General features: G+C 48.9%; 1 protein-coding gene and 1 long non-coding RNA gene across 2 annotated transcripts; both read right to left on the bottom strand.

The window, feature by feature from the left end:
• Positions 1–947: 947 nt before the first annotated feature.
• On the bottom strand, positions 948–6,117 carry LOC103693769 (uncharacterized). Its single transcript, XR_015637488.1, has 2 exons — positions 5,905–6,117; positions 948–3,616 (listed from the first exon to the last, which is right to left on the bottom strand). It is a non-coding gene; the product is annotated as an uncharacterized LOC103693769 (long non-coding RNA).
• A 5,551-nt stretch (positions 6,118–11,668) lies between these two features.
• Positions 11,669–12,969, bottom strand: Bloc1s4 (biogenesis of lysosomal organelles complex 1 subunit 4). Its single transcript, NM_001100766.1, is given in 1 exon segment — positions 11,669–12,969. A coding segment is annotated over 1 exon segment (648 nt). The 5' UTR covers positions 12,946–12,969; the 3' UTR covers positions 11,669–12,297.
• Positions 12,970–24,889: the final 11,920 nt, after the last annotated feature.

Here is a 24,889-nt window from a genome sequence, read left to right as displayed (position 1 = left end):
AGCGATTGTTTGTTTTGGGAGCCAAATTCAAAGGTGGATTCTTCCCAGCAGAGAATCCGTTATCTGTAGCAGCAGAAAGAAATGGAACGTGGGAAGGGCCGGGTGAGAACAGTTTGGGAGCCCAGATAAGGGCAGAACCATGCATCCTGAGCCAACTATGGAAGCCATCTTGGAGGGCAGGGCTGGTGGCATCAGGCTCGCCCTAGAGAAAATGATTTACTTTCCCAAACAAGCTGGGTTACTGTGGTACAACAGCAGCCAGATGCCGGAAGATGCTTTGATGGGCTGCCACGGTGCAGCTTTGCTTCTAAAATCACTCTTGGAGCTTGGCAAATGAGGGACTTTTTTTTTTTAAATCACCCTAGTGTTCATCTGTCCTTGAAAGTATTCACATTAAAAATGCTATTGAAGACAGAACAGAAAACAGAAAAAAGGTGAAGACCTGACAAAAGTTAGCTGTAATTCCTTCATCTGGAAACAGTCTATTTTGTGTGTATCTTTTAGAGGCTGCTGGAAGAGAGACCACCCCTGTGCGATGAACATTCGGGTAGTCTCCAGTCTTCCTTTGTTACAGACATGGAGCTCATGTCAGTTGCGTACAGGGGTGCTGACCGATCGGATGACTTTGTGAACATGGGATTTCCGAGACAGTTTTTCCTATTACGGTGAAAACACGGTAATGACTATCATTGTACATATTTGTAGCATATTAAGTCAAGCCAATCTTGCCAGCCGAATACCTCTGGGCCTGCGTGAGGCAGTTTTCAGTCACAGACTTCTCTAGACTCTCTGGGTCAAAAGATTTGGTAGTCTTCTTCTTCCGCAAACCCTTCATCTCTTCCCATTGCTTGGCTTACATATGCCTAGGAAGGGGAATCTCCCTTCTGCTTCTGCCTCTGGGAAATGTGCCCTTCGAATCAAATAAAGCATGTGCTCAACCCAGGCAGTAGTGGTACACACCTTTATTCCCACACTTAGAAGGCAGAGGCAGGCGGATCTCTGTGAGTTCAAGGTCAGCCTAGTTCCAGGACAGCCAAGGTTACATAGAGAGCCATGTCTCAAAAAAAACCAAAACCAAAACTACAACTGAGAGAGAGAGAGAGAGAGAGAGAGAGAGAGAGAGAGACAGAGACAGAGACAGAGACAGAGACAGAGACAGAGACAGAGACAGAGAGACAGAGAGCGCAACCTGTGCCCCTGATCTTTATTGCTGACACTAGTTACTGACTCGGACCAAATCCAGACCCTGTACACTTGAGGCCAGCTCCACATGCCCTGCCCCTTCACAGTCTGTCACACAGAATACCTGTTAGTGGCCCTACTTACTAAATCACAGTTGGTCTCTTGGGGCTCCAGTGTGGCTTGCTTGCCTGGCCTTTCTCCGCCACTCTGGTCAGGGATCAGACATTCCTGTGCTCCCTCCTCTGTCCCAGCCCTTCACTCAATACTCACTTGTTGCTTTGTCCTTCCCCTGCCCCCACCCCTGCCACCACCAGTGGCAGGCTTGAGGCTTCAGTGCTATCTCTGTACCAGAGAGGAGCCCTTTCCTGACACACATAAGATCAGAGTTTGAGCCCCAACACCAAACAGACTAACAAAACCACAAACTCTATCTTCATTGCCTAAGTACTTGGTGCCTAAGGTTCTGACCGAACCAGCCTAAGAATGAACCTCTATAGGTAGCAGGTCCTTTGTTTACTCTACAAGAAATGGTCACTAGGTGGGTACCCTGAGCTGCTATTACTGAATACCAAGGACAGAGGATGGGCAAGCCAGGACAGGCCAGGTCTAGCCCAAGCCCTTTGTAATGAGAATAGGTAGAATTACTGTCTCCATGGAGATGGGCAGGGCAAGAGCTGGACAGAGGGGAGAGGGAGAGTAGTGGAGAATGTAGATGGGGCTGTCCACCCCAGGAGGCACTTCCGTTGAGGCAGCCTCCTTGCATGCAGGCTGGCAGAGTTCCAGGCCCAGTGAGTAGCAGGCACAGGGATTCTGAGGTCCTGCACACCACCCTGACGTGGTTGCTCAGACCTCACTCGTGGTACAGTGTTGTGTCAGGCCTAGGATTGGCATCAGCTCCAGAAATCTGCCCTGCCTCTGACCTGATTGTATGGTTAAAAACCCATTATAGGCAAGGATTCCTGCTGCATGGGGACTCGATCTCATTCCTGTTCCTGTCTCTGATCTCATCAGTTAAGCAATTGGTCACTGAGTGGTTAGTCTTGGTCAGATTAACTTCTGACAGGTGGCCAGTTGTGGCCATGGCTTTCTCTGAGCCTGGTATTATACTAGACCCTGGGGAAGTGGACCTCTATAGGTCCTTCTTCTTCTCTTGAGGCCTTCTTCTTGCAGAAATGTCCTACCTTTGATACTGTGATTTGATATTGTGGTTTACAAATGTGTCAAACTGCAATGGTGGCTCTCCTGGATGCAAACAGCCCCAGGGCTCAGGTTGGGCACACACAGGAGAGCCTAGAGATAAAACAGAAAATACACATAGGGAAAACCAACAGGGCAAGATGCCAGAGTGAGAGGCCTTCAGCTGTGAATGCCCACTAAGCAGGAAACAGGGCAACTTCAGCTTAGTCTTGAAGAAGGATGAGGTTGTCCCATAAGGGACAGACGGTCCTTCGCAAAGGCCCTGAACCTTTAGTGTATTGGAGCTCAGTGAGAAGCCTGCTTTCTCTGCTTGTTGAAAATGCCTTTTGCCTGTAACCAATTGACCCTAATTTGAAGGGGTTGCCAACAGAGAGGTGGCTCCATCTCTGGCCACACACAGTGCTTATGTCTTCCTGGAAACCAGCTCTGTGCAGCTGGCACGGCCTCCTCCCCAGGCAGGCTCTGAGCAGCGGGCTGCTGTGTGGTAAGGAGAACAAGGCTACATTATGAGAGTTTCACAGGCTGGCTATGGACAAACAGAAGGCCTGAGTGTGCCCAGGGACAGCAGCCTGCTTAGAATAGATCACTGAGCTTGGCTGGGGTGGGGGGAGGGAGATGGGGGGGAGGAGCAGGAGAGTAGCCAACAAGAACCAGGTCTTTATGAAGGGGAGGCAGCTTGGCATGAACAGAGAGTGTGCACACCTGCCATCTATCTGCAGCCGTTGACAGGCCTCTGGCTCTGGGTGGCACCACAGGCACGCACACATGTAGCATGCAAACTTTACAGGTAGACTGCTGGGTGACGCAGCTCCCAGCTTCCTCCCTGCTGCCTCCCACTCCAGGACACAGACAAACAAAACCAGTGGGTATTGAGAGCAGCCCGGGAGGTTCTGTGCACAGCTCGTGAAGTGGGCAGCTCCTCCATGAGCCTCGGAGGTGGGCTTTGGCAGACCCTCTGACAGAGTTGCTGCTGATCGGAGAACATCGGTCACGTGGTCAATTTCATAGCTGATAAGTGACAGATGAGTCACGGAGCCTACCTAGACCTGCTTGAGCGCAGGCCTGGTCCACACTGTGATGTGCGTGGTCCGCTTCTCTCTCTGAAGTATGGCTGTGTTTTTTATCACTTTGGCTACGGAGACAATCACTGAAGGTCGCGCCGCCAAAGAGCTGTGTATGAAGATTCCAGCGTTCAGAGGGGATGGCTAGCCTCCCTCTGTGTTGGAGGTCTACTGGGCTGGAGAAGCGGAGCTTTGATCAGTCCTCACTGCAATGACCAGGATGTCCACCAGGGGTCTCACCTCCCCCAGCTTCTCCCTATTGCCCTTCCTAGGAGCTGGTTGGGGCTTCCTCAGAGAACACAGTCCTCTAGCATCTCCACGGACTGTGAAGAGGGACTAGCAGTAGCTGGTCATTAAAACTGACCCAGGGGGCTGGGGATTTAGCTCAGTGGTAGAGCGCTTACCTAGGAAGCGCAAGGCCCTGGGTTCGGTCCCCAGCTCCGAAAAAAAAAAAAAAAAAAAAAAAAAAAAAAAAAAAAAAAAAAAAAACTGACCCAGTTTCAGCTATACAGGAAGAGGACAGTGAGAGAAAGGACCTCTTAGCCCAGCACAGGGTGGGGCTCAGCATGCCCTCAGGAGACTTTGAACTCATAGATTCTCCCTCATTGTTTCCAGAGGAGGAAACAGAGGTCCAGGGAGCTGAACCTCTTAAGACCTCGTTGCTGAGCAACGCTACACCACACTGACCCTTGGTGGCCATAGGTAGCATGCCTGGCCTCCTAAGGCATTAATGGAGCCAGACACTCCTGGGCTAGTGGATAATCCACAGCCTTGGCAGAGTCCTGGGTGGTGTCTGCCATTGGTGCTAGTGAGAAGTGAGGTCTGCACCAGATAAGCTCTGTGACTCCTCACCTGGTTCTCTCCTTCAGGGACTTTACAAACAAGAGAGGCAGAGCGACCTGAACACAGATGCTTTGCACCCACCCCTACTTGACCACTGCTGCTTTTTCTTTCCTCTTTTCTGTTGTAGTAAATGTCCAACCCCAATAAGCCTCTACAAAAACACACAACTCGGTTCTTATAAGTTATATGTCTAGATTGGGCAGATTGACCACTACACTAATCTATTCCCCAGCTAGGAGATCCCTTGTTACTTGTGGCTTTCCCAGGCCATGTGGTTTTGCTCCATTTTTCTTCCATTTCTTTTTCTTCTCTGTCATCCCCTACTCTTCTTCTTCTTTTTTTTTTTAAGATTTATTTATTTATATGTAAGTTCACTGTAGCTGTCTTCATCCACACCTGAAGAGGGCATCAGATCCCGTTACAGATGGTTGTGAGCCACCACGTGGTTGCTGGGAATTGAACTCAGGACCTCTGGAAGAGCAGTCGGTGCTCTTATCCACTGAGCCATCTCTCCAGCCCCTCCTCTACTCTTCTTAAAACCTCCAGCCCCACCTTTCCCTTCCACTGCCCAATCACAGGCTCCAGCCTTTATTTGACCAGTTTGAATGGGGAGAGAAGAGGAAGATGAGAAAGAGGATGAAGAGGAGGAGGAAGAGGAGGAGGAGGAGGGAGAAGAGGAGGAGGAAGAGGAGGGAGGAGAAGAGGAGGAAGAAGAGGAGGAAGAGGAAGAGATCTAATGGAGAGGCAGGATATTACTCTTGTGACCACCTCAGGGCCCTTCAATGTGCTTATTCTTGGGCTCTGATCCCTGTCATGTTCTGCATGCCTTTGGTCCCTGCTTGGGGCTCAGTATAGGTGACACCACTTGCCAATGGCTCTGTCCACCCTGAACCACCCTAGAGTAACACTGGGTACTTTGCTCCTGCCGAATAAGATGTCCCCTTCTGTAGGCCTTTATAGAGACAGGCTCTTGAGCTCAGCCACCTTCTGATGGCCTGGTGGACTGGACTTGGGCAAAGTCACTTCTAGCCTGCCTTCAGCCTGTTGGGGCTTTCTCAGCCCTGGCAACCACAAGAGCCAGTTCACCCAATAACCCCTTCTCATAGAGCCGTGTGCACGTCCTCTTGGTCAGCCTTCCTGGAGAAGCCTGAGTGATACAGTGTGGCAGAGAGGTGGAGCAGGAGAACTGGGGTGGCAGGAGGGATAAGACGGATACTGGTTCCTTTAAGGAACTCACACATCAGGCTGGACAAGACAAGGCTACAATCCAAGGACACAAAGGAGGCGGTTAGAAGGAGAGGCCTCCAAAGTCGAGGCCAGGATACACGCTGAGGACCAAGCGTCTCAGAGGTACCAGGCACCCTCTCCACCTCCCTGTCAGCTGCCATCTCGTCCCCATTGTCCCCTTCCATTCATTCCAGGTACATTGATAGTGCCTGCTCTGATCATTGGCTTAGCCCTAGGTGCCACTCGTTCAGAATGGACAAAGGGAACAAAATTCAAGACCTTCCCTTAACCAGGAGACAAGGAATAAGTAAGTAAATGGCCCTGCTTCTCTTGGAGGAAGGTCAGGGCTATGAGGACAGTACAGGGTGGGGAGCACGGCGATCGTGGTGCTTACCGTATGGTCCCAAATGTTTTTCACGCAGCCTCTGCCTCTCTCCACTCACCACGCCACGCAAGAGGAACAGACACTGTGCCTTGGCTTCCGCTTATTCTGTGTTTGTGCTCTGTGTGCCTGTCACGGAGGTCCAGAGTGATTGAATTCCCTCTGCAAATCTTGGAGTTTCATTTCCTTAAGGCCATGGCGAGAGGCGCTGTTTTCACGTCTTCCCTGAGCCTGTAGCGACCCCTGCTGGGAAGAAGCTATCCTGCAGCCAGATGGTCCACAGATGACTTATTTACATAACCACCGTCTCATCTTGTCCCCACCTCATCCCCCAACCCCCAGCTGGCTTCACGCCACGGGAAGAATCCCCTCCCCCTTTGATGGATGAAGTGCCTAAAAGAATGCTCTCACTCCCGACTGATGGGACTGATGGTTTAAGCCACTTTGGAAAAAGTTCTCTACAGCATCTTAGCATGTTTAAGGTCTTAGAAAAGGTTAATTCCACACGTACCCAGCCCTTATGTCCGGGCCCTACCTATGTCTGGTGTTCCTACAAAGCTCATATTGTTTCCCTAGGAGTGCTTGTGCTGTGTTTGCCTGGTGTAGTCTTGGAGCCATGGTTTGGACTAAGTTGGCATTCAATCTCAGCTATTAGTCAGCCGTGTTCTTGAGCTAGGAACCGCATATTATCCGTGTTCTTGGCTTGCCCATAGTATTGGTTTCCTAGCAAGAATATGACTTCATTTACTTTTCTATTTTGAGAGAGTACCCAGCTATCATATAGCTCGCTCACTGGGTCAGTCTGACTGCTAGTCATTTGACGGACATCTGAATGTTTCTGGACTCTGCTGAGAGTCCAGGCAAGCCAAGCAGGACCTGGGGAGCATCTTTAGTCATGCCTACAGGTGATGAGGCAGGCTAGTTGGATAATACCACAGCTGCTATTACGCAGGACTTCCTGGGTTGCTTCCAGGTCAGGATCAAACAGAAAGTAGGTAAGAAGGTTGTTGCAAATTTGTGGGGATGGAGAATGAGTCCTATGGGAACCGTCAGTGCACCCGACAAATTTCTAGTTTTATTCCATTTATTTCCAAATCTATTAATGAGAGCACTGGGTAAAGGCTGATGCGTTTGACTCAAGGGTTTTTAGGGAGGTTGGGGTAGGAGTGGTACATGTATGTGTGTGTATGTGCATATGTGCATGTGTGTGTGTGTGTGTGTGTGTGTGTGTGTGTGTGTGTGTGTATGTCTATGCACAGAGAAGACAGAAGACAGCCTTTGGTGCCATTCCTCAAGAGACACTGTCCACCTTGGTTTTGTTTCTTTTGAAATAGAGTCTCTCATAGTGCACCCAATAGGCTAGGCTGGCTGGCCAGCAAGCCCCAGGAATCCTCCTGCCTCTGCCTTTCTGATACTGGGATGACAAGTGCACACCATCAGACCCGGGTTTTCTTCTGTGGAATCAAACTCAGGTCCTCGTGTGCACAGCTCAAGCACTTGACAAACACAGCCATCTCCCCAGCCAGACTCAGAGTTCTAAAGGCCCTTGACTGTGTGCACAGAGTGGACAGCAGGAAAAAGCAGGAGACCACCCAGGGCTGCTGAGCTGCTGGATCAACATGCTGCCTGGCTAGGGAAGAGTGGTGGTGCAGATGGGATGGGGGAGGGGTGCACCGGGAGGCACTCCAGTGATAACTTAGATACCACCTTTCTCTGTGAATAACAGGCCACTCTAAACCACGGAACTCCAGAAGATACTGCTGTGAGCAAGTTCAGAAAGTTAGTCATTAGTCAGGTAAGACCCCAAAGTAGGACTCCCTTTTTTTTTTCTTTTGTGATTCACTCTTGTGACCTACTGACCTATTCTCACTCCCTGCCAGGCATCCTGAGCTCCGTTTTCTACTTGTCACTTTGAACAGGGAAAAAAAAAATCCTTAGGAACTGGCCCTGCACCTTCCCATGAGGCCCAAGGTTATGCAGGCAAGCTAGTTACAAACTTCAAATTCGAGGCCATTATTAGCGTTTTCTACTGTTTGGTTTTGACCCCCAACCCTTGTGTATGTGTGTTCACATACACATGTGTGCACGTGTACAAGGGCTCACACATGTGGGAGCTTGCCTGAGTGGAAGCCAGAGTATCCTCACTCACGTCTCCATTTTTTTTTCTTTCGAGACAAGGTCTCGTACTGGGCCCTTGAGCCGTTTCTGTAGGAATGCAGCTGGAGATGCCCTGGGATCCACTTGATTCTGTCCCTCAGTGCCAGATGCATGTCACCAGGCCTAGCTGAAGAGGTAAACTGAGGTCGCCAGCTTGCATAGCAAGCACATTACCCACCGTCATCTCCCCAGCCCTTTTGTGCCTCTCATGTCTCAAGAACAACTGTTTTAATGGCTTACAGCCATGCACGGTGGTTTACACATGGTGTCAGGTGAACAGTCATGAAACCACATGCCGACTGGCCTTTTCAGGAGTACTGATTACTCCCTGCCAATCAGCAGGCTCACTAGACACTAGGAACAGTTTCAAGGTTGAACCCTGAAAAATTCTGGTGTGGGAAACAGTCACAGACTGCTTGTTGTCTCCTTAGTGGCCAGCATATCATACGTGTAAATTCAGTCGGGGTTGCCAGAGGCTTCTATCAGTTGAGAAACATCCTATATCCTGGTAATCTTAACAGGTATACTTTTGCAAGCAAAACAGACTGATCCAAGAGTGACTGACTGGTGGGATGCCCATCCCAAGTTCTGAGAGTCCTATTCATTTATATCAAGTGGGGATGCTCCAGAGCCAAGCAGCCAAGGTTTAGTTTTATTTTTTATGGGCACGAGTGTTGTTTCGTTTCATTGTGTACACACCTGGTGCCTTCAGAATTGGAATTACAGGTAATTAACTGTGAGCCTCTACAGGGTTGCTGGGAATTGAACTAGTGTTCTCTGGAAGAACAGCCAGTGGTTTTTTTTTTTTTTTTTTCCATTTTCTTTTTTTTTGGAGCTGGGGACCGAACCCATTGCCTTGTGCTTGCTAGGCAAGCACTCTACCACTGAGCTAAATCCCCAACCCCACAGCCAGTGTTCTTAATCACTGAGCCATCTCTCCAACCCTGAGCCTATATTTAATGGATGGGCTAGGAAGCCTTTTTCTACGTGTTATTAACTTGGCAAGACATAGAAGAAAGTTTTCAAAGATCCAGAGTTGGAAGAGGGAGCCAGGCCAGAAGGCAGCACTGCCGAGCAGTACAGAAGCGCCTATGTTCCTTGTTTTTACAGGCAGGATCTTACTCCCAGCCTACCCTGGAGCTCACCATGCACCTCAAGTTGGCTGCAAACTGGAGTTCGTCCTGCCTATGCCTCCTGAGTGCTGGGACTACAGGGAAGACTCGCATCTGGCTACAACCTTCATGTTTGAGGTAGTCAAAGAACTTTCATCTAATGTCCGGTACCATGGAGGCCAACAACTGCTCACATTAAGTAAGGCTACAAATCTCTACTTAGAAACCCCAGAGGCACCCACTGGCTTGGATGCCAGGCGCCCAGATGTTTTGGAAATAAGGTTCACAGGTAAGTATGCATGTTATCATCTGGACCAGGGCTTCTCCATGTATTCTCTGAAGGTTTTGATTGGCTTTAAAATATTCCCTAGTGCTCACCACTTTTTCCTCAGCCTAGCTTATGGTTTTCTAAGTAAATATATAAATAACATAATCATTGTGTTACTTTATACCACATTTATGTCCTCTGGAATTTAAGAGTTTTACTGTACAGATATTAAATCTCAGATTCAAAAGTTTTATAATTTCTCCTATTACTCTGTCTTAAGCATGCTTAAAAACTTTTTAAAGGGGCTGGAGAGATGGCTCAGCGGTTAAGAGCACTGACTGCTCTTCCAGAGGTCTTGAGTTCAATTCCCAGCAACCACATGGTGGCTCACAACCATCTGTAATGAGGTCTGATGCCCTCTTCTGGCCTGTAGGTGCACATGCAGGCAGAAAGCTACATGATGTATACATAACAAATAAATAGATATTTAAAAAATTTTTTTCTAAAGATTTATTTATTTAATTTATTTATTTATTCTAAGTACACTGTAGCTGTCTTCAGACACACCAGAAGAGGGCATCAGACCTCATTACAGATGGTCGTAAGCCACCATGTGGTTGATGGGATTTGAACTCAGGACCTCTGGAAGAGCAGTCAGTGCTCTTAACCACCGAACCATCTCTCCAGCCCTTAAAAACTTTTTGAACAGATATGTAAATAACTTTTTGCTGTGTATTTCAAGACAAGGTTTCTCTGTGTAGTCCAGGCTGTTCTGGAACTTGCTCTGTGGGACAGGCTGGCCTCAAACTCAGATCCGCCTACCTTTGCCTCCTGAGTCCTGGTATTAAAGGCCTGGTGTGAACAACTTAAGAGAAGAGCTGTAGCTACAGACCACTGTGAGCTCTCACAAAACTCAACTGGGCTATCCGGGCAGTGGATTGTATGTCTTTAACCCCAGAACTTGGGAGGCAGAGGCAGGAGGGTCTCTGAGTTCGAGGCCAGCCTGGTTGACAGTACCAGTTCCAGGAGGACATCCAAGGCTACACAGAGAAACCCTGTCTTGAAAACCGAAACCAAGGGGCTGGGGATTTAGCTCAGTGGTAGAGCGCTTACCTAGGAAGCGCAAGGCCTTGGGTTCGGTCCCCAGCTCCGAAAAAAAGAACCAAAAAAAAAAAAAAAAAAACCGAAACCAAAATGAAGTGGGGAAGAACCATGCTCTTAAGTGCTAAGCAACTCCTTACGTAAGCAATCTTTTTTGGTGTTGAGACAGGGCGCTACTCTTGTACAGGCTGGCCTGGAACTCTATTCTCACACTCACTGACTGTCATAAAATGTATTAATAATTTCTTTTTTTTTTTTTTTTTGGTTCTTTTTTTCGGAGCTGGGGACCAAACCCAGGGCCTTGCGCTTCCTAGGTAAGCGCTCTACCACTGAGCTAAATCCCCAGCCCCATATTAATAATTTCTAATAGCACCCACTATATTCTGAACAGTAAATGTGGGTCACTTGTCCCTTCAGCTTTTAAACTTAGCTGTTTCTTGAACTACAAACCAAATGAAAAAATGCCACCATACAACACAGAAAGTCCACAAAAAGCCAAAGAGATTATATTACCACCTTTATCTGTCTATCTATCTATCTATCTATCTATCTATCTATCTATCTATCTATCTATCTATCTGAGGGTTGCAACCCTGGCTGTCCTGGAATATGTAGACCAGGTTGGCCTCAAACTAAGAGATCCACTTTGCCTGAGTATTGGGATTAAAGGCATGTACCATGATACCTGGCTAAGTCATTTACTTCCTAATATATGGTCTTCTTAGCTAGCTCCCCAAGCTGACCTGGAACACACTCTATAGCCTGCCTCTGACTGAATGCTAGGATTGCAAATGTGTGCTACCACACCTGGCTCCATTACTGATTTTACCCTGACAGACAGCAACAGACTTAGCTGAGTACCTTACTTGGGGCTACTACCTGGGAGAACGAACTTAGGGAATAGGAGTTTGTTGTTCAAACATTCTGTGTGCCCGGAAGTTAAAGAACAAAACCCTCCTACTGCTCCAAAAGACTCAGCGGGGAAGAATCGCAGAACTGTGAAAACAGCATCGAGGTTGGCTTTTCACCCAAACCTTCAGAAGAAGGAAGTTGCCTTTTCTTACTCGACTATTAAAACCATGAATGACAAGTTCATTTCTAAACAGACTACGGTAAATAATTTCCAGAAGGAAATATCTGCCAAAGAAATTTAACATTTTAATGAATGTGTTATAGACCACTGACAACCATACATTAATATGCTTGTTTTGATAAACTAAGTCTGAGTCATACTGTCAAATACAACTTCAGAACTCTCTGCACAAAACGCCCAGTTTGCTATCTTGTTTCCGTTGGTTTACAACGCGGGTCCTTCCTCCATGGCCCGCCTGGCCGCTTCCGGTGCTAAGCGATTGCGTTTCCACGCTATGGAAAACTGAACATAATATTGAATCTGCCATCTTTCCCAGAATGCTACAGAAAACTGAACCACTGTTACGATTTAAGAATACAGCTTTAATTTCTTGGTCACTTTTGATCATATAAATATATAAATCTTAACAAGGTAACACTGTTCACTGTAATAAAGGCCATAAAATAACAGCTCTGCCATATTGCACAGATAAATTAATTCAATTGGCTTCCCCAGGCCCCGACCAAAGAGCTTTCGAATCAGCACTGGAAGACATAAGGATCTACACTCTTGACATCGATGTCAAGTCGCTTGCAGAAAATAAACTTTAACATTTCACAAGGCGGTATCATGTATGCCAATTAACAGTCTGGACAAGAGTCTCACTGGAGTCCTCCTGTGGTAGAGCTTCACGCTCAGAGTTGCGGTCTGTCACCGCTGCCAGGGAAGTGATCCTCTGTCCGAAACAGGACTGGCGGCTCGTACACTGCGCGCTGGGGCGCGGTGGGCGCCGACTTAAAGAGAGCGGGAACGCTGATGGTATGCAGCAGCCTCCGAAAGGCTCGGGGAAAGGTCCCCAGTTCGGCTTCGGCCTTGGTGACTTGCTCCTCCATTCTGGCCACGCTACTACCGATCATCCTCACGAAGGCCTCTAGTTTGTCGATTCTGCCGTAGATGCGCCTCATCTCGGCGGCTTTAGCGTGGATCCGAGGCACACCCTCGCTCACCACATGAGACGAGTCTCCGCGAATCATGTCCAGCATGCCCACGAACTCGTCCACCTTGGCGAGCAGGTCCTCCAGGCTGGCGTCCAGCGCCTCCACCTCCGGCCGCGGCCCGGTGGCAGGCAGCAAGCTGGAGGCGTAGCCCAAGGCGGCGCGGCGCAGCAGCGGCAGGTCGCGGCCTGGCGCGTCCTCGGTGCCGTCATCTTCCCAAGGTCCGGACGCGCTGCTGTGGCTCTGCGATACGTGGCCGCTGTCCCCGCTCCACGCGGCGCCCAACGGCTCGGCCTCCTCAGTCGAGACCTCTCGAGACAGGGTTCCGATCGCGGGTCCTTCCTCCATGGCCCGCCTGGCCGCTTCCGGTGCTAAGCGATTGCGTTACCTTCCGCGGTCCCTGCTTCCGGCGCCTCCTAAATGCGTCATGCCCCTTACCACCCAGCCAATCTTATTATCCACATGCCCAGAAGAGACCAAAGGGTTGCTGTCTGTGTTCATAGTGTGTGCTGGCAGAGTTTGCACATGTTACTAGTCCAAAGAGGATGACAGATGATTAGATGATTGATAGAAAGATGGGTAGATGACGTCAAGATAGATAATAGATAATAAATAGATTAGACTATTAGTGGCACAAGCCTTTAGTCACAACACTCAAAAGACAGAGGTAGACAAATCTCTTAAGTTCAAGGCCAACCTGGTCAGTTTCAGCCCAGCCGAGGTCGAGTAGTGAGACCCTGTCTTAAAGAAACAAACAAGCAGACAGACAAATCAGTATATGACTGATTGATAGGTAGATCAATGGTAAATTGATAAATGGTAGTGGAAGAGAAATACTCTAAAGCAGAGCTAAGGATGCCCATAGAGACCTTTATGCATTCCCTCATAGCCAGGTTACCTGTTTCTCCACCTGCCCTGTAGTCAGCCAAGGCTAAACCTCCGTAGATGGAAGGATATTCCAAAGACCTGCCTAGGGACTGGGGGACTCCGGGTGTTTGCGCTCCAGAGTGGTACAAAGCACTTCCCGTTTTAATTATTAAAGTAAGCAAAATATGAGGTGATGTTTACAATTAATTTAAGCAAATACGAGTACAGGAAATACACCTGGTGTTATCCTCTTTGGTTTTGTAAAAAGAACAAGAACATTTCTCCTATTCGTCTTTCTCACAGAGACAATGTGGACATGCCCAGACATTGCCTTCATGGCCTTGCTTTCAAGTGTGTTCACTTATCACAGTTTATGTAATTCTTTCTAGAAGGCCACCTTGTGGGAAGACCATTCTACACACTGCTCTGTCCATAGTTCACAGTGAGTTCACAGCTTTCTTACGGGGTACCCAGCACCACCCAGTAAGCCTCCTACCTGCTTCTTTCCCTTTACCAATGACAGCAAAATAAATTGTAAGCAAAAGCAAGAACAGTGGAATGCAAAAGTCATCCTACTGAGTGGTCATCTTGGCGTCCTCACAAAAGAAATAATCGATAATCCCTCCCAAGCATGGAGTACACCAAGATGCTATCAGGGAAAAAAAAAAAAGGAATAAAATTCTTAAAATTCTTAGAAACATCCAAGGTGGCTTCTCCTAGACCCGTACAGTCTGGCAGGTCTCTGGGAAACTTAGGGTCTTATTCTTCAACACTGTCACGTGAAGACAGGCATAAAGTGGAGATGGCCTTGTCTTCATGGGGTTTGTAGTGGATACTTTGTCCAAATGGCCTGAACCCCATTATCAGGAGGCGTAAAGCAGATCCGCAGTATGGAACAGTTGAGAAAGGCTTGGAATTCTTACTATTGACGAACTCACACCCAGGTGGGCACTCACACACGTCCTGCAAAAGACCGGGTGGTGGGGACAGCTGGAGTGTTGTTAGGTGTTAAACGCATCCTCTTCCAGGGTAGAATTCACAAGATCTCTTTCCCCTCTGGGAATTAGGAATTAGAGAAGAAGAAAAACACCTTTGAGCGACACAGCAGAGAAAACTACAAGTTGCTTCAGGCCATCTGGGTCAGCTGACTGGAGCCCATCACTGGGAACCTGAAACACATCAGGGAGGTTCTTGCCACAGAGACAGTGAATGTCAGCCTTTCATAGCCCAAGATTTAAAAAAAAAAAGAAAAAGAAATGTTAACTGCTCTTAAGAAAGCTACTTCCTGGGCTGGAGAAACAGGTTGGCCGTTTCGAGCACTGGCTGCTTTCTTCTGGAATCCTGAGTTCAATTCCCAGAAACCACATGGTGGCTCGCAACCATGGGATCCAATGCCCTCTCCTGGCATGCAAGTGTAAATGCACTTAGAGTACCCTAGCATGTTTTTTAAAAATGCTGCTTCCCTAATCCAGTGTCCTTGTGTGGCATATTTGCCTTTTAGAAACATCTAGAAAGCCTTAGAAACAGGCTTTCTAGGTTCTCTCTGGCTTATTCTTGCCTATTTCTCTTTGCTACATTCAGGACAAAGGGGTGTCATCACAGAGAATGAACCCTGTGATGTTGCTTAGGATTGAAGGTTCAGTGGTGAGTTTTGGAATTCAATATATGTAAGGAATATAGAACTCTGGGTGCGCATAGAAGCTTATGCATAAACCTACAACTGTCCATTGCTTCTGTTCACTGAGAGGGACCAGGAGCACACCTACTTCTAAGATCTTGGCTTTCAGATACCACATTTCACTAAAGGGACTCGGGAGTGCTTGGAGAAAAGGCCTGTCCTAGAGACAGGGCAAGGAAAGCATGTCAAGGAATGTTGGGCTCAGGTAAGAGCATAGAGATAACAGATTAAGTGGTGAAAGACCCCAGCTTAGCAGCAGTAACGCCATTTTGCAAGGCTGTACTTAAGATGACTGGTTCAGGGAAAGGTTAGAACACTGAGTACACAGCAGCTGCCAAGCAGGATGTGTTTGGTTGAAGGCCTGGCAACAGGACGACTTCGGTTGAGCACCTGACAATGAAAAAAAGCCCCGGGAGAGGTCCCACACCCTGGTGGGGGGCCGAGTCAGTCGTTATGTTCTAAGAAGGTAGCTAAGAAACTTGCCCCCGGGCTGAACCCTTGGGGGGCCGAGTCAGCCGTTATGTTTCAGGAAGGTAGCTAGGAAACTTGCCCCCAGGCTAAACCCTTGCCATATTAGAATCCACCAATTATATCCCTGTAACCATGCATCTGCTTCTGTATGCTTGCTTCTGCTCCCCAAAATCCTATAAAAGCCCATCCTTGGTTTCGTGGGGCGCGCCAGTCCCCCGAGTGACTGTAGCGCCCGCAGGTGCCTGTGCCTGTGTATCCCGACAATAAACCAAATCCTCTTGCTGATTGCATCCTGTGGTGTCTCGGTCTGGTCTTTAAAGTTGGAGGGTCTCCATCCCGAGGGAAAGTTCTCCCTGAGAGCTTTTCATTTGGTGCATTGGCCGGGAAAGGAGATCCTCCACCCAGGGACCACCGACCACCCACTGGGAGGTAAGCCGGCCGACGTCTGTCTGTCTGTCTAATTTTGTCTCGTTCTGCCTTATTCTGTCTGTTCTGTGAGCGCTCAGCCAAGTCTGTTCTGTGAGCGCTCAGCCAGGTCTGTTCTGTAAGCGCTCAGCCAGGTCTGTTCTGTGAGTGCTCAGCCAGGTTCTGTGAGCGCTCAGCCAGGTCTGTTCTGTGAGCGCTCAGCCAGGTTGTTTGGAATTTGGGCGGGACGAAGAAGGAGCTGACGAGCTCGGACTTCTCGCCCCGCAGCCCTGGAAGACGTTCCAAGGGTGTTAGGGGCCCGACTTTTCGGGGCCCAATCTGGGAGAGGAGAAAGATCCGGACTAACGGCACCTCTGTCTGTATTTTTGGCTTTCAGAGGGCCCCGGACCTTTGCCACCTCCATCTGACTTTTTGCTTTCAGTTTGGTACCAAAGCCGTGCAGCACGCCTGTCTGTTGTTTGTTTGACTGTTGGTGTTGTTTGTTTTCTCTGTGTTCTAATCTTCCTTAGAACTAACATGGGACAGTCCCTAACAACGCCCCTAAGTTTCACTCTTGATCATTAGAAAGACGTCCACGACCGGGCACACAACCAGTCCGTCGAGGTTAAGAAAAAAAAAAAAGAAAATGGCAGACTCTCTGCACATCCGAGTGGCCCACTTTCGGAGCGGGATGGCCAGTGAATGACACATTTAATAAGATCATTATTTTACAGGTTAAAGATTGGGTCGTCCACGGACATCCTGACCAGGTTTCTTATATTATCACTTGAGAGAGTCTCGCCTTAACCCCCCCCCCCGGGCGGAACCCTTCGTGGACCCGAATTGGCCTCCCCTCAACCCCCAGCCTGTCCCCTCGGCCCCGCCCGGTCCGCCGGCCACGTCTTCCTCTCTCTACCTTTGTGAAATCAGAGCCTTCTAAGAAACCTGTCCTCCCGGCAGACCCAAACTCCCCTCTCATAGATCTTCTCTCTGACAGGCCCGGCTAAAACGGAGGAGGCAGAGCCGCCGGCCAGATCAGTTGCCGGGCCACAGTCTGATAAGGATTTCTCCCCTGTCGCAGGGAGATTGCGCAATAAGCACGAGGTGGTGCCAGATACAACCTCCCAGGCTTTCCCACTTAGACAGGGAACCGGTGGCCAGACCCAATACTGGCCGTTTTCAGCAGCTGACATTTACAATTGGAAACAAAACAACCCTTCTTTCTCCAAAGATCCGGTGGCACTCACCGACCTAATAGAATCTGTTTTACTTACCCACCAGCCTACTTGGGATGACTGCCAACAGCTCTTACAGGCCCTCTTAACCTCAGAAAAAAAACAAAGAGTGTTCCTAGAGGCCAGAAAGCATGTTCTGGGAGATGATGGGCGTCCCACCCAGCTGCCTAAAAAAATTGATGCTGCATTCCCACTTAAGAGACCAAACTGGGATTTTAATACAGCTGAAGGTAAGGGACACCTACGCCTTTATCGCCAGTTGCTTCTAGCGGGTCTCCGAGGGGCTATACGACGCCCTACTAATTTGGCTCAGGTAAAACAGGTATTACAGGAAGCAGGGGAAACTCCCTCCGCCTTTCTAGAGAGACTTAAGGAGGCCTACCGTATGTACACTCCCTATGACCCAGATGACCCAGGACAAATGACGAGTGTCTCTATGTCCTTCATCTGGCAGGCTGCTCCAGATATCAGGACTAAGTTACAGAGGTTAGAAAATTTGCAGGGCTATACATTACAGGATTTACTTAAAGAAGCTGAAAAGATTTTTAATAAGAGAAAGAATTGAGTCGAATCTTGGCCGCCGTAGTTCAGGACCAAGAAAGGAAGGGAGATAGAGGGGAGCTCGAAAGGGGCTGAAGCTGGATAAAGATCAATGTGCCTATTACAAAGAGAAAGGGCACCGGGCCAGAGAGTGCCCCAAGAAGCCTGGCGGACCCCGAAAGCCTCGACCACGAACCTCCCTCTTGGCTCTAGATAAAGATTAGGGAGGTCAGGGCCAGGAGCCCCCCCCTGAGCCCAGGGTAACGCTTAAAGTTGGGGGGCAGCCGGTTACTTTCCTGGTAGACACAGGAGCCCAGCATTCAGTCCTCACCCAAGCTTCAGGACAACTCAGCGACCGGACGGCCTGGGTACAAAGAGCTACTGGTGAGAAACAATACCGATGGACTACGGAACGCCGGGTTCAGCTGGCTACCGGTAAGGTGACCCATTCCTTCTTACATGTTCCGGACTGCCCGTACCCTCTGCTGGGCCGTGACCTGCTCACCAAACTAAAAGCACAAATTCATTTTGAGGAAAGAGGGGCCCAAATAACTGGCCCCCACGGAACTCCCCTTCAAGTTCTAACCCTATGAACCGGGACAGGACACTGGCTTGGGCAGAGACTGGTGGGATGGGGTTGGCGCTCCAACAGCCCCCCTTAATTACAACTCCAGTCTCCATAAAACAATACCCCCTGTCACATGAAGCTTATCAAGGTATAAGGCTTCACATTACGAGGCTTCTAGATCAAGGCATCCTAGTCCCCTGCCGGTCGCCTTGGAATACGCCTCTTCTGCCTGTTAAGAAACCCGTCACTGGAGATTATAGGCCAATACAAGACTTGAGAAAGGTCAACAAGAGGATAAAAGATATTCATCCGACTGTTCCAAACCCTTACAATTTGCTCAGTAACTGTTCATCGATGAGAAACAGGGGTATGCTAAAGGGGTCCTAACACAAAGGTTGGGACTCTGAAAACGCCCTGTGGCCTACCTGTCTAAGAAATTGGACCCTGTGGCCTCCGGCTGGCCACCGTGCCTAAAGATGGTGGCTGCTATTGCTGTCCTGATCAAGGACGCTGGAAAATTGACTTTGGGACAGCCACTCACCATCCTAGCACCCCACGCAGTGGAGGCCTTGGTAAAGCAGCCCCCAGACCGCTGGCTCTCTAATTCTCACACCAAGCCTTGTTACTGGATGCAGAACGGGTTCAGTTTGGGCCCGTAGTCGCCCTCAATCCTGCCACCTTGCTTCCTCTACCAGAGGAGGCAAAACAGCATGACTGCCTACAAATCCTCGCAGAAGTACATGGAACCAGGCCGGACCTATCGGACCAGCCTCTTCAGAATGCTGACCACACATGGTACACGGATGACAACAGCTTCTTGGCAGAGGGAGAGTGAAAGGCTGGAGCTGCGGTCACTACGGAAGACAAAGTGATTTGGGCGAAAGCCCTGCCTGCTGGTACCTCCGCACAACGGGCTGAACTCATCGCCTTGACTCAGGCGTTCAAGATGACAAAAGGTAAGAGGCTAAATATATATACAGACAGCCGTTATGCCTTTGCCACGGCACACATCCACGGGGAGATCTACCGGAGGCGGGGGCTGCTCACATCTGAGGGTAAAGATATGGCTAAAATTCTGGCCCTCTTAGAAGCCCTATTCTTGCCCAAAAGACTGAGTATTATATATTGTCCAGGACACCAGAAAGGACACAACCCAGAGACACGAGGAAACCGGCTGGCCGATGCCACGGCGCGAAAAGCGGCCATGAGCAAACAAATCTTGCCCTTAAATAGCCCAGACCAACCCACGCCCCCACCAGTGGGACAAACCAGTTGGGTTTATGCCCATGAGGACATAGAGCTCCTAAAAAAATGGGGGCCATCTACCACCCTCAACTAAAACAGTGGGTCTACAAAGGACTTTTGAATTGATCTCCTTTTTACATAAGAAGATAAAAACCTTACTAGATCGAGAAGAGATAAATCTGTTTTTTTTTTAATTGGGACAAAGCGATACAAAAGGTGACTGAGAGTTACAAAGCGTGTGCTCAGGTTAACCTGGGAAGGACCATGATTGGACAAGGAGTTCGTCCTAGGGGACACCGTCCCGACATCCATTGGGAAATTGATTTTACTGAAATTAAACCAGGTATATATGGATACAAGTATCTCCTAGTGTTTATAGACACCTTCTCAGGATGGGTCAAAGCCTTCCCCACGAAGCACGAGACTACAAAAATGGTCACCAAGAAGCTCCTCGAGGAAATCTTTCCCAGGTATGACATGCCTCAAGCGTTGGGGTCAGACAACGGGCCCGCTTTCGTCTCCCAAGTAAGTCAGTTGGTGGCCAAATTGTTGGGGATTGATTAGAAATTACATTGTGCCTATAGACCCCAGAGTTCAGGTCAGGTAGAACACATGAATAGAACAATTAAGGAGACTTTATCCAAACATACGCTTACAACTGGCTCAAAGGATTGGGTGGCCCTCCTTCCCCTAGTTCTATATCGGGCCCGGAATACCCCGGGCCCCCATGGTCTAACTCCTTTTGAAATAATATATAGAACACCACCCCCATTTGTCCATTTCTTTGATTCAAACATTGCTGATTTTGCTGACAGCCCTTCTCTGAGGGCCCATTTACAGGCCCTACAGATTGTGCAGAGAGACGTCTGGAGACCTTTGGCCGCTGCTTACCAGGACAAGCTTGAACATCCGGTGGTGCCACACCTGTTCCAGATTGGAGACACCGTGTGGGTGCACAGACACCAGACCAAGAATCTCGAGCCACGGTGGAAAGGACCCTACACCGTCCTCCTGACTACCCTGACCGCCCTAAAGGTAGACGGAGTCTCGGCTTAGATCCACGCACCACACCTCAAGGCAGTCCGGTCTGAGAAATTGACTAATCACAACACTACACCCCAGACATGGAGAGTTCAGCACACTCCAAACCCCTTAAAGTTAAAACTCCTACGTGGCTCCTCCTAGCCCTTTTGTGGCCTAGAGTCAGTGGGGGAATAAGCCCCCACCAGACAGAAATTTCTTGACCAAGTCGAGTGAAAGATTTCACTCAAAGTTAGCAAAAAATGGGGGAATGAAAGACCCCAGCTTAGCAGCAGTAACGCCATTTTGCAAGGCTGTACTTAAGATGACTGGTTCAGGGAAAGGTTAGAACACTGAGTACACAGCAGCTGCCAAGCAGGATGTGTTTGGTTGAAGGCCTGGCAACAGGACGACTTCGGTTGAGCACCTGACAATGAAAAAAAGCCCCGGGAGAGGTCCCACACCCTGGTGGGGGGCCGAGTCAGTCGTTATGTTCCAAGAAGGTAGCTAAGAAACTTGCCCCCGGGCTGAACCCTTGGGGGGCCGAGTCAGCCGTTATGTTTCAGGAAGGTAGCTAGGAAACTTGCCCCCGGGCTAAACCCTTGCCATATTAGAATCCACCAATTATATCCCTGTAACCATGCATCTGCTTCTGTATGCTTGCTTCTGCTCCCCAAAATCCTATAAAAGCCCATCCTTGGTTCCGTGGGGCGCGCCAGTCCCCCGAGTGACTGTAGCGCCCGCAGGTGCCTGTGCCTGTGTATCCCGACAATAAACCAAATCCTCTTGCTGATTGCATCCTGTGGTGTCTCGGTCTGGTCTTTAAAGTTGGAGGGTCTCCATCCCGAGGGAAAGTTCTCCCTGAGAGCTTTTCAGTGGCTTTCTACTTAGTGACAATTTGATCATCAAAATAACAATTACAGCATAACAGCGTCTTAGTGTTTCGTTGCTGTGAAGAGACACCATGACCAAGGCAACTATTATCTTTTAAATTTACTTATTTATTATATATAAGTACACCATCGCTGTCTTCAGACACACCAGAAGAGGATATCAGACCCCATTACAGATGGTTGTAAGCCATTATGTGGTTGCTGGGATTTGAACTCAGGACCTCTGGAAGAGCAGTCAGTGCTTTTAATCACTGAACCACCACTCCATGCCCAAGGTAACTCTTATAAAGGAAAAAATTTAATTGGGGCTGGCTTGCAATTTCAGAGGTCCAGTCCACTTTCATCATGGCAGGAAGCATGGCAGCACGCAAGGAGACGTGGTGCTGGAGGAGCCAAGAGTTCTACATCTTGATCTGCAGGCAGCAGAAGGGAATTGTTTTCTGCAGGTGGCCAGGAGGAGGCTCTGGTTCCACACTGGGCAGAGAATGAGCATAGGAGACTTCAAACCATGCCTCCACAATGACACACTTCCTCCAACAAGGCCACACCCACTCCAATAAGTCCACACCTCCTAATAGTGCCACTCCCTATGGCTAAATATTGAAACTCATTAATCTATGGGGACCAAACCTATTCAAGCCCCCATAAATAGTAACAGACTACAGCCCAGGAGTAAAGTGGGAGACCAGTAGTTTATACCAACAGCAATGTGTGAAATGCTTGAGTGCCCCACAGTACTTAATACCACAGAGCAGAAAAGAGTAACCACATTGCAAAGCCTTGGATCTGGGAATTGGAGTCTCTTTCTTCTATTTTTGTCTTGGTTACTTTGTTGTTATTTGATAAAATACCCTGACAAAAGCAACTTAAGGGAGAAAGGCTTTATTTTCACCCACAGTTCAAGAGGTATGAGCCCATCATGGTAGGAAAGATATGCCAATAGGCTGGCATGGCGCTGGAGCAGTAGCTGAGGGCTTATATTTGGAAGCAGGAGGTAAGGAAGGGGGGAGGGGAGGGGAAGGAGGGGGAAGAGAGATCAGTACCTCCCCCATGACATATTTTCTCCAACAAAGCCACACCTACTTATCCTTCCCAAACAATTCCATCAACTGGGGAGACCAAGCATTGAAATATATGAAACTGTGGTGTGTGTGGGTGGAGTGGGGTGTCCTCATTCAAACTACTGCACATAGCAGCCCAACAGACTCTGAATAGTAGGGTAGTGGAATCTGGTCTCTTGGAGCAGGGAGAACCAGACACATTGTCCCTTTTTGAACAAGATAGGACTCTCAGCAAGATGAGAATGGCCGGAGCAACCGCGAAGTGATGGGAGTCTTAGCTCTAGGAAAGACCTTTAAATCAGGGCAGTCAGTCAGAATCCATCCTGTGGAAGATGCAGAAAGATGGACAGAATGACTATGGGTATGGCTCAGTTGAGGGCTGTCCTGCCATACATGAAGCCTGGGTCCTGTCCCTAGTGTCACATAAACTAGGTGTGATAGAGCACACCTGTAATCCCAGCACTGTAGGTGAAGGCCAGAGGATCAGACGTTCAAGCCTGACCTCAGATGCACAGAGTTTGAGGCCAGTCAGTTATACATGTTTCTGTCTCAAGAGGAAGAGGAGGAAGAGGAGGAAGAGGAGGAAGAGGAGGAAGAGGAGGAAGAGGAGGAAGAGGAGGAAGAGAAAGAGGAGGAAGAGGAGGAAGAGAAAGAGGAGGAAGAGGAGGAAGAGAAAGAGGAGGAAGAGGAGGAAGAGGAGGAAGAGAAAGAGGAGGAAGAGGAGGAAGAGAAAGAGGAGGAAGAGGAGGAAGAGAAAGAGGAGGAAGAGAAGGAAGGGAAGGAAGAGGAAGAAGAGGAAGAGGAAGAGGAGGAAGAGGAGGAAGAGGAAAAGGAGGAAGAGAAGGAGGAGGAAGAGGAGGAAGAGAAGGAAGGGAAGGAAGAGGAAGAAGAGGAAGAGAAAGAGGAGGAAGAGGAGGAAGAGGAGGAAGAGGAGGAAGAGGAGGAAGAGGAAGAGGAAGAGGAAGAGGAAGAGGAGGAGGAAGAGGAGGAGACTAAGAGAGGATGGCCCTGTGCCTTGACAAGGAGAGGGTAGGAGTTGCCAGGCCCAGTCAGAGAGGCCAGAGAAGGATGCTTGCAGAGGTAGCCCACTGCAGTTTCTATGCAACAGCCCTCTAGAGCTTAGTTGGAAAGTATAGAACCCACCCTCAGTGACCCAGTTCCAGAAGACGTCTCCAAGAGTTGGGTTCAGCTGAAGCCTCCTAAAGGCTCCTGCAATACCCGTACGACCTTTGCGTGACCTACCTTTCTCTATCAATTGTTGAACCCCGTACCCAGGGTGAGTCGGGGGAGCCAGCTGAGGTGTCCTCACCTCAGGCCTGAGTAAGGCTCTACAGTGAGGGAGGCCCTGACCCTAGCAGCGGCTTTTGAGATTTTCACCTCCTACCAAGATCAGCAGGCAGAGAGATCATCACCCACCGTGGCCACTTACGTGTTAAGCATCATGAGAAAAGAAAAACGATCTCTGCTCTGCTCTGCTGCATCCTTTAGGTCCCAGGGTGTCATGCTGACATCATCTGCCATCCTCCTTGAGATGTGTGCCCCCAACCCACAGGCTGTCCTTCTTATGGCTATGTCTGCATCGCATCCCTAATGTGGGTAGCCCCCATATCATGCCCTCCTGAAAGTCAGGGTTTCTTCCGAATGCTTAGACAGGTTTCAGTGCTGGCTGCTCAGAGGATGAGGACAGTTTTGAAGTCAAAAATCACCTCACCCTGGCCACTGTCTGCTTTCAGCCAGCGTCAGGACACTGACCTGAGTGAGAACAGTGGTCTGTTGACTGTTCTCACTCCCCTCCGCCCTTGTAATGTGCTGTCTCTCAGTCTGATGCTGGGTGCACCTAGTCTTTCTTAAAAAACAAAAACAAAAACAAAAACCAAAAAACAGTTATAAGCAGCATCAGTTACAAACATCTCAAGTGGCTGTGGGGCTAGCACTCAACGACTAGCCATCTTAATAACTTCAGAGCTTGGGTTGTGTGTCAAAACCACGTGTCCAGCAAAATGTGGTTATGATGCAGACAGCTTGATATATAGCCTGCCGTGTCCTTCCAGTGAGGTGTCTCTTTGTTAGGCAAAGACCTCTAGGTCTAAAGGAAGCACCTGGATTCTCTGAGCCCACAAGCATTTCATAAGCATTTATTAACCAGAGGGACACCAGCCAGCTCAGCCCAAGGAGGAAACTGCTAGCAAGTACTTTCTGGAGGCTGGAGAACCACTGCCAGGCCTGCCTGGGGATTCTGTCAGGATTCCTGCCTCCCAGACACCATCTTTCTGAATTATTTGGCATCTTCCCTCAGGAACTGCATGATG

This window comes from Rattus norvegicus, chromosome 14 (genome assembly GCF_021556685.1).
Source record: "Rattus norvegicus strain SHRSP/BbbUtx chromosome 14, alternate assembly SHRSP_T2T, whole genome shotgun sequence".
NCBI classification, from domain to species: domain Eukaryota; kingdom Metazoa; phylum Chordata; class Mammalia; order Rodentia; family Muridae; genus Rattus; species Rattus norvegicus.
This window is presented reverse-complemented; position numbering and strand designations above follow the sequence as displayed.